The 9,791-nt window shown below is 45.7% G+C and overlaps 1 protein-coding gene across 1 annotated transcript in view; it reads right to left on the minus strand.

Moving 5' to 3' along the window:
• The window catches only part of TAF15 (TATA-box binding protein associated factor 15), a 76,949-nt gene extending 67,582 nt beyond the window's left edge, over positions 1 to 9,367 (minus strand). Inside the window, 2 exon segments of the mRNA XM_082246702.1 lie at positions 3,208 to 3,241; positions 9,254 to 9,367. Coding sequence (XP_082102828.1) covers positions 3,208 to 3,241; positions 9,254 to 9,263 — 44 coding nt within the window. The 5' untranslated portion in view covers positions 9,264 to 9,367.
• Between the last annotated feature and the right edge of the window lie 424 nt (positions 9,368 to 9,791).

Genomic DNA, 9,791 nt, shown 5'->3' on the forward strand with positions numbered 1-9,791 from the left:
TTTACCCTTAATGACCAGACCATTTTGTGCGATACGGCACTGCATTGATTTAACTGACAATTGCGCGCTTGTGCGACGCTGTACCAAAATAAAATTGAGGTATCTCCCCCCCCCCCACCATAAATACAGCTCTCTTTTGGTGGCATTTGATCACCTCTTTGGTTTTTATTTTTTGCTCTATTAACAAAAAAATGTTTTGAAAAAAAACAAACATAAAAAAAAAAAAAATTATCAGTTTAGGCCAATTTGTATTTTGCTACATATTTTTGGTAAAAAAAAAATCCCCAAAAGTATGTTGATTGCCCAAAAGTTATAGCATCTACAAACTATGGGATAGATTTATGGACTTTTTTCATTAGTAATGGCAGTGATCAGCGATTTTTTGCAAGACAGACATTGCAGCAGACAAATCTAACACTAAGTGACAATTTTTAGGGACCAGTGAAAACAATATAGTGATGAGTGCTAAAAATATGCACGTTGCTGTATAAATTACACTGGCAGGGAAGGGGTTAACACCAGGGGCAAGCAAAGGGTTAAGTGCTTCTAGGGAGTGCTTTCTGAGTGGAGGATGGGCTGACTGCAGGAAGAGAGAAGTCTGTGTTCCTGATTAGTAGGAACCGGCGGTCCCTTCCCGTCTGACAGAACGGCGGTCCCTTCCCGTCTGACAGAACGGCGGTCCCTTCCCGTCTGACAGAACGGCGGTCCCTTCCCGTCTGACAGAACGGCGGTCCCTTCCCGTCTGACAGAACGGCGGTCCCTTCCCGTCTGACAGAACGGCGGTCCCTTCCCGTCTGACAGAACGGCGGTCCCTTCCCGTCTGACAGAACGGCGGTCCCTTCCCGTCTGACAGAACGGCGGTCCCTTCCCGTCTGACAGAACGGCGGTCCCTTCCCGTCTGACAGAACGGCGGTCCCTTCCCGTCTGACAGAACGGCGGTCCCTTCCCGTCTGACAGAACGGCGGTCCCTTCCCGTCTGACAGAATGAATGGGCAAATGCCCCAGATATGTAGCTGTAACGAGACCATTAGCTCGCTCGCTTCCGCTCTCCCGACACTCCTCTGTTTCTAGTGAGTCAGCTTGCAGATCGCAGCGTCTGATGGTTCGGTCAACCAAGGCTCCGGGATCTGAACTACAGCTATGTGCCGTTCGGAATCCATTAGAACAAACACCAAGCAGGCTGTATGCAAGTTCAAACAGGAAGACAATTTATTGGAAGCACACAGCACACTTATACAGAATTTGGAACATCCTGCCCCCAACAAACGCAGGTCCTCCTTAGCCATGCAAATGAGGACTCGAAAATTAGTCAGCAGGGATTGGTCAGATAGCTTGAGTAGGACTGTTATGTGTAATGAGACAGAAGCCCCCAGGGGGACCATCAATGTACACAATAGCCAGACACAGAACAATGGTTCCATAACGAGCCCCCAATACACATTACTCTGAGTACTACAGATACTGCACTAAATATCTTTGTGTAAAAGGGAATTACATGTTGTCAATAGTAGCAGGGAGAGGCAAGGACTAGATAGCCCACACAGACTGAGCTGACAGGCAGGGAGAGAGGAGAGCAGTAGGATGACATACGTAAACTGACCATGCTTTCATGGCTCAGAAGATATGATCAAAAGTAGTCTGCTCTCAGAAGGGAAGTCAGACCAGGCAGGATCAACCCGGTACTGTAGAAGATAGAAAGGAGAAATATGAATAGCAAAAGCACTGTTACAGCTTGTACCTTTAAAGAAGGAGAAGCTTTTTTTTTTTTCTTTTGGGGGGTAACAATCACCCTTTTTTTGCCAAAAGATAGGCTTTAAGACGTTTTTAGTAAATTGAAGTAAACTGAGGGCAATTCTTCCTCATTTTGGATAGGGTAATGGGGGGCTAAAAGATCCACCAGGATGTTCCATTTGTGTCCCATTGGGGAGATTTGGAGAAGAAATCCCTCCAAAGTGAGGGAAAATCCTGGTAGCCACCCGTGTAGGATTTTCCTTTACTTGTGGCAACAATAGCAATTGAAATAAATGACAGGTGTTCTGATCCCTTGCAACTTTAATTTAAAAAAAAAAAAAAAAAAAAAAAAGTTTCTCTTCATGGGCAAAGGTGTTTAAATATGCTTTAAACCAGGAAACTTAAAGCACAGCAGAAAACAAAATGCTATTAAAAGTTTCTATCATGGGTTTTACAAGGGCTTGCCCAATCAGGTCCGCCTGTCACTTTTTCAGGCGGACCCGATTGGACCATCCATTCACCCCAATGGAGCAGCAGATGTCAGTGGACACTTGCTGCTATCCAGTCCTGTGTCAAATCCAGACGATGGTAGTCCTATATTCCATCCGTTTGGCAGATTGGATGAAAAAGGGACAGGCGGTCTGTTTTTATCCGCTCTCCCCAAAGAGGAGAGCGGGACTGACAGGTCCATCTCTGCACAATGAGTGGAGATGGAATGGTCATCTGCCTGCTCAGCAGGGATCAACGGAACGATCCCCGCTAAGCAAACGGAGTCCGTAAACTGATCTGCCCCGTGTGAAAGGGGTCTAAAAGTGACACCCCAGGAGCCCAGCAAATGGTAGCTAAAAGCCGCCCCCCCCCCCTCTTTTAGACAGCAATGTGCTTGGAAACCTTTTGAGTTGTTGACTGCCTTGTGCACCTTACTTTAAAAAAACTGTAGTGATGAATAGAGTAGTTGCCCTTTTTTGTTTTGCCTGCTGAATCTGGTGCAGACAACACTGGAGGTCTTCAGTTGCAAAACGTTTTTTAAAAAGTAGTATGTGAATTTTTTTTATCATACTTACCTAGGCAGATGCAGCACTGGTCTGATGTTGCATCTGTCCCCCGCCAGCTCTAAGGCTGAAAGTCGTGCAAACAAACACCGTTGATCGCTCAGTTCTCAAAATTTCCTGAGCAGAGAACTGAAAACGGATCAAATGAGTGCAAAACAATCTACAGGAGAAATACAGCCAATGAGCTTTTGCTGTACTTCTTTAATGGCAATTGTGAAGAATTTGATACTAAAGTAAATTTGTTGTGATAGGACAACCTTTTTGCAACAATGTGCTCTCAAATATACTGAAAAAAGGGTTTTAACTGATACCAACAATAAGAGGGTACAAACCGTTCTCCAGTCACGGAAGTTTATTTTTCTTTAGTGTCCCAACATACTGCACATACATTACCAATGAGTAAGCGAAGAAGCTAAAAACATACCCTTGTCCTCCATAGCCTCCATAACTGCCGGGATCTAAAAATGCAATTGTAAACAGTACATTAGAAAACGCAAAAGTAGAATTACAGAAATATATATTTGGGAACTTGGGATTCCTGCTTACTTGCAGGTTTAGAATAGGGATCTCCAGGGTAAAAGCAACTGCCTAAAACTAAAAACTGTATGCCATTGTCTCTTGGATCAGTATAGATTTATGTCGGACTGATATTTTGCAATCAAAACATGTAAAGCATTGTGCATTTTAAAATGACAAACTGGTATAGACATTAACTCAAAGTAGCTTTTATAGCTCCAATCCTCCAAAACTCCAAATTCCTTTTCACTGCTGTAATTAGATTTACCTTTAGAAGGTGGCTACATGCATTCCCAATGGGCCCACTGTATATACACTGCTCAAAAAAATTAAAGGAACACTTTTTAGAGTATAGCATAGGGATGCACCGAAATTATCGGCCGAAAATGAGCCTATTTCGGCCGATAATGGGTTAACATTGCCGAAAAAAAAATATGGCCGCCGTGGAAAGGAGGGCGCAGCGTAGGTTTTAAAAGTCCCGCCTCTGGCCGGCCGTCCGCCTCTTAATGACGTCCCTACTACGATCTGTGCATTATGAATGGACATACCAGGCGGGGGGGCGGGGCGAGCGGCCGCTATAGATATTACTATGTGAATTATCCCTGTCAGCCCAGCGCAACTATGTGTGAATGAGAACAGAACTGAAGAATCCAAAAAAGTAGACCGCACTCAGGAAAGTAAGATGAAAACAATTAAAACTCCTTTATTCTTCTTCGGTGCAGCAGACAGACAGTACAATGCACATAACAGACGTGCCGGGTTAACGCGTTTCACGAATTAAATCGCTTACTCATAACCATACACGGTGTATGGTTATGAGTAAGCGATTTAATTAGTGAAACGCGTTAACCCGGCACGCCTGTTATGTGCATTGTACTGTCTCTGTCTGCTGCACCGAAGAAGAATAAAGGAGTTTTAATTGTTTTCATCTTACTTTCCTGAGTGCGGTCTACTTTTTTGGATTCTTCATAGCTTGGACGGCGGATCTGACCAGCACCACCCATTGAACTGACACCTGAGCGGCTCTGCTCTTTGTTGTTATTTGAGAACAGAACTGACCTGACACCGGGCGGGGGGAGCAGCCGCTATTAGCTGTAACTATGTGAGCGCTTCACTTCCCTGACAGGCATGTATCTCCGCTGACAGGGAAGTGAAGCTCTCACATAGTTACAGCTAATAGCGGCCTCTCCGCCCGCCCGGTGTCAGGTCAGTTCTGTTCTCATTCACACAGTCGTGCTGAGCTGACAGGGATAATTCACATAGTTCTATCTATAGCTGCCGCTCGCCCCGCCCCCCGCCTGGTATGTCCATTCATAATGCACAGATCGTAGTAGGGACGTCATTGAGAGGCGGTGCCGCCGGCCAGAGGCGGGACTTTTGAATGAAGGACACCCGAGGAGGGGGACGCTGAGGCAGTGGGGGGGGGGGAGCTGGGGCAGCTTACCAATGTTATTAGTATTATGAAGCATGAGGGGTTAATGTATTGTCACTGCTGGTCACTCATCTATTAGTGACCGACCACTGGCAGTTAACCCCTTTGTGCTGCATTAGTGCAACCAGTATCAGTGTTAATTAACACTGGTTGCACTGATGCTGGTTGCACTAATGCAGCACAAAGGGGTTAATTAACTGCCACTGGTCGATCACTAATTGATGAGTGACCAGCAGTGACAATACATTAACCCCTCATGCTTCATAATACTAATAACATTGGTAATTAAATTAACCTCTTGCCAACCCATCACAGTACATATACTGTGACAGGGTGGCAGCGACAGGTGTACGTCACTGTTTTTGGTGTATGCCCCTGTTCTATCCATTTTAATTTTTTTTTGGGGGAAAAAGTCATTTTCGGTTTTCGGCCAAGGGCATCCTGCATTTTCGGCCCAAAATTTTCATTTCGGTGCATCCCTACATCAGACCAATTAAACACCTGGGATATTGATCTGGTCAGTTAAGTAGCAGAGGTGGTTGTTGATCAGTTTCAGCTGCTTTGGGGTTAATGAACTTAACCACTTAAGCCCCGGAGGATTTGGCTGCTCAAAGACCAGGTCCTATTTTGCGATTTGGCACTGCGTGACTAATGGGACAATTGCACGGTCGTGCGACGCTGTACCCAAATGAAATTGACGTCTTTTTTCCCCACAGAGCTTTCTTTTGGTGGTATTTGATCACCTGTGCGATTTTTACTTTTTGCGCTATAAACAAAGAGCGACAATTTTGAAAAAACAATATTTCACATTTTTTAAATATATTCTCAAAAAAAAAAAAAAAAACACGCAATAAGCGTATTGTGATTGGTTTGCGCAAAAGTTATTGCGTTTACTAACTACGGAAAAGATTTATGTCATTTTTATTGTTTAACTAATGGCGGCGATCTGCAATTTTGCGGGACTGTGACGGACCCTTGACTGACATTTGACACTTTTGGGGGTACTAATGACATTACTACAGTAATCAGTGCTATAAATATGCACTGTTACTGTAAAAATTACACTGGCAGGGAAGGGGTTAACTTTAGTGATCAAGGGGTTAACTGTGTCCCTATGGGCGTGATTCTAACTGTCAGGGGGCGTGGCTTGTTAGATCACAGATACGATCCTACATAGCAGGATCGCACAGCAGAGCCTCTGTCATGATCTAAGGGAGAATGACAGTCGGCTGTGTTTACATCAGCCGTCTGTCTTTCTCCCTCTCCTGAGGGAGATCGCGAGTGGCCGGTAGACATCGGAGCCGCCGATCACACGCGCGGGGATGTCAGTGAACGAGCGGGAGCGCGGCGCCCCCCCTGCAGGCTCGTGGGCGAGCGACGTAGGCGTACGTCGCTTTGCCCAGGAGCGGCTGACTGCCGCAGTAAATAGTCGTGCGGCAGTCGGCAAGCGCTTAAAACAGGAATGGTTTTACAGGTGGCGGCCACTGACTTTACCTCTACTTATCTTTTCTGACTGTTTTTACTAGCTTTGCATTTGGCTAGGGTCAGTGTCCCTACTGGTAGCATGAGGAGATATCTGGACCCTATAGAGGTTGCGCAGGCAATCCAACTTCTCCAGGATGGCATATCATTACGTGCCATTGCCAGAAGGTTTGCTGTGTCTCCCACCACAGTCTCAAGAGCATAGAGGAGAGTCTAGGAGACAGGCAGTTACTCTAGGAGAGCTGGACAGGGCCATAGAAGGTCCTATACCCATTACCCATCAGCAGGGCCAGAATCTGCTCCTTTGTGCAATTAGAACCAGGATGAGCACTGCCAGAGCCCTACAAAACTACCTCCAGACGGTTACTGGTGTGAAGGTCTGATCAAACAATCAGAAAGACTTCATGAGGGTGGCCTGACGTCCTCTAGTGGGGGCTCCCGTGACTGGTCCAGCTTCAGGGAGGAGTAGGCAAATATTTTGTTCCCTACAAAAAACAGCAGTTAACCCTTGCAGTGGGGCTGCTTTATTTTCTGAGGTGGGCTTTAAAGGGTTACTAAAAAATCAGGACCCTGCATTCATATCTGGTCTCCCACAGTACACAGAACATGGAAATACAATTGTTTTAGTAAATATAAACTGCTAAATACCTTTTCTCATCAGCAGTATATAGCATCTTGTGACTTCTATCAGTGTGTGGTTAAAACTTGTAGGAGGAGTTTTCATTGTCCCCTGATCGTCCTATGAGGCTGCAGGACCCCTGCCCCTCCTGTCTAGACAGTGCTGATGGGAGTCACATGCACCCCCCCCCCCCCCCCAAGAAGAAAAAAACAAGAATAAAAAACCTAGCAACACCAAACTGAGCATGTGTGCAGAGTGCCCCCCAAGGCTCTGTTCTATCAGCAGATGGATTGGGGACTGTGGAAGAAGGGGAAGATCAGAGAAAAGCAGATCCAAACAGTCTTTACACAATGGAAGGTTAAACCATTTTGTTCCACTGCGCGTATAACCAGCATTCTTTACTGCATATTACTGTTGTGTGTTTAGTAATACTAAGTCCTATTCACTACAGCAGTGTTGGAATTTGGTAGCTTACAGCAAACTGCTGCATGGGGAGGGGCGGAGAAATATATACACACACACACACACTGAAAAAAGCATGCATACCCTGGCAAAAATCACAAGCTTTTGCCATAGATGGATATTGAAAATATGACGAAAAACTGTCTTAAGGATAGTGATCTGAAGCCAGTTACCGCATAGTCGTTGGGCTCCTTTTTAAATCATAACGGAAATAACCCAAATGGCCCTGATCAAAAAGTTTACATACCATGGAACGTTTGAACTTGGTTCAGACACACGTTAAAATGGCAATTTAAGGGTATTTTCCCCACAGCTGTGGCTTTTCAATTTGCAATAAGGCCCCTTTCACACACGTCCGTTCTGCCGACGGACTCCGTTTTTCTCAGCGGGGGATTTATCCGCCGATCCCTGCTGAGCAGGCGGATAACAGCTCCGTCTCCACTCTGTGGCCTTTCCTTCCGAGCGCATGCGCTGATGACATCATCGGCAGTATGCACTCTAAATATATCCTAAACGGTGCATGCTTAGGAGATATTTATAGCACCTATAGGTAAAAGTTTGTGAAGTGGGTTTACCACCTCTTTAAAGAGGTGGTAAACTTTTGCCACCTGCAAGAGAAAGCCATAATGAGCTAGTATGCATCGCATACTAGCTCATTATGCAATACTTCCCTTAGAACGAGCCCCCGCCGTTCTGTCCCCTTACCTGCATGACGGGCGAAATGTCCAGTCGCCCGTCTTCCGGGATCGCGGCATCCGGCCATCTGATTCGGCGGAGCCGCGGTGACATCACTCCTGCGCGCGGGAGCCGACGGTCACGGCACGGGGCTCTGAAGGAATGGCACCAGCGACCGTTCCTTCAGAGCGCATGCGCCAGTGACATCACTGGCTGCATCTAAGGTAAATATCTCCTAAACGGTACATGTTTAGGAGATATTTACAGTACCTATAGGTAAGCCTTATCATAGGCTTACCTATTGGTACAAGTGTCAGGAGGGTTTACTTCCTCTTTAACACATAGAATGCAATAAGATAAACATTCTGACTTTATAACCCCTTTAAAGCGTTAGCTGGAGTTGAGCTTCATTTTGTCAGTGTATTTAAATCTACAAGCACATCTACCCCCCCCCCCCAAAGATAATGCTGCTGTCCAAAGGTGTCTATTGCTCCTACATCCAGAGTATAGGGAATGTGTTACTGGTCGGATCACCAGGTGAACAAGAGGAGGGAACTATAATGCAGTCATCACATCTAATGATTTGAAAGCTGCAATAAATTACATTTCTGGGTTTAATACCGCTTTTAAAAGTCGTTGCTTTCTATACCATACAAAAAAAAGGACAGCTATTTTATTTAGCACCAACAGCTTGCATAAAAAGCTAAGCTGAGTGCAAAGCCTGCACATCACAAGGGAAGTGCCCACATATTACAATCATTTCAATTCCACAGAAGTGCTTTTAGAGTATTGCTGGGTTGGATGTCCCCAGGGGACAGTTTCCCCATAACTTCCAGTGTGGGGGATCAGGATTGTTAGAAATACCAACAGAGACAAAGTAATGCAAACTCAAAACACATGCTAGACGAAAAAGGAGAGAAAAATCCAATACACTGGAGTTCAGGTTTAATATGTAAAGATATAAGAGATGTGGTATCCTACATTCTACTCAGCACATGAAAGAAAGGCCCACATGAGAGGGAAAGCACTGCCCTGTGAAAGGGACCTAGGACTTATTACTGAGAGAGCATCCTACACACACACACACGTCATGTAGAAGCACACATCTATACAGCGAACACGTGCACTGCAGCCATATATACAGAAGACGTCTCCTCGGCGGCCTCTGCCCGCTCTGCTGAGTCATTCACACCCTTCCTAATGGATAGCTGGCTCAGCCTGGACACACAGTCCCAGAATACGATACACAGGCAGGGATACAGCCCGAGCTAAAAACCCCCCTACCTGACGACATGATGGCGGCTACCAAAAGGACACTCGGGAGCCAAAAAGGAACAGCAGCACAGCTCGCAGGAAGCAGGCGTTCCAAAGATCGCGATACCGTCCCGACGTGCTTACGCAAACACCGTCACGTACAGGTCCTTCTGCTACAAGTGATATGAGAGCGCGGGAATGTTTGTGTCACGTGCTCCTATTTGTTTCCTGCTAGAAAGGAAGGAACTAAGGCTATATCCAAATACAGGGGGTGGATGGAGCCTATTCAGTGGAATGGCTGGCTGATTAGATGAGTGAGAAAACCCAGGGATTTTTTTCTTAGAGAATAGGTGGAGGACCCCCCCCCTTCTGAGACACTACTTGCTTTTGCCCACCTCCCAGTACCGACCGTTTTAGAGAATACAGAACCAGGTATTTTTTGTGTTCCGAAATAGTTTGTATTGAATTTGTTAATGATATCAAGAAAAGCAGTAAAATAGATCCACTACAGCCAGCAACAATAGATCCTCACAGCTCTAACAGAAATCCCCGCAACACTAGACTCACC

Source organism: Pelophylax lessonae, assembly GCF_965119305.1.
Source record: "Pelophylax lessonae genome assembly, chromosome: 2".
In the NCBI taxonomy this organism is placed as follows: domain Eukaryota; kingdom Metazoa; phylum Chordata; class Amphibia; order Anura; family Ranidae; genus Pelophylax; species Pelophylax lessonae.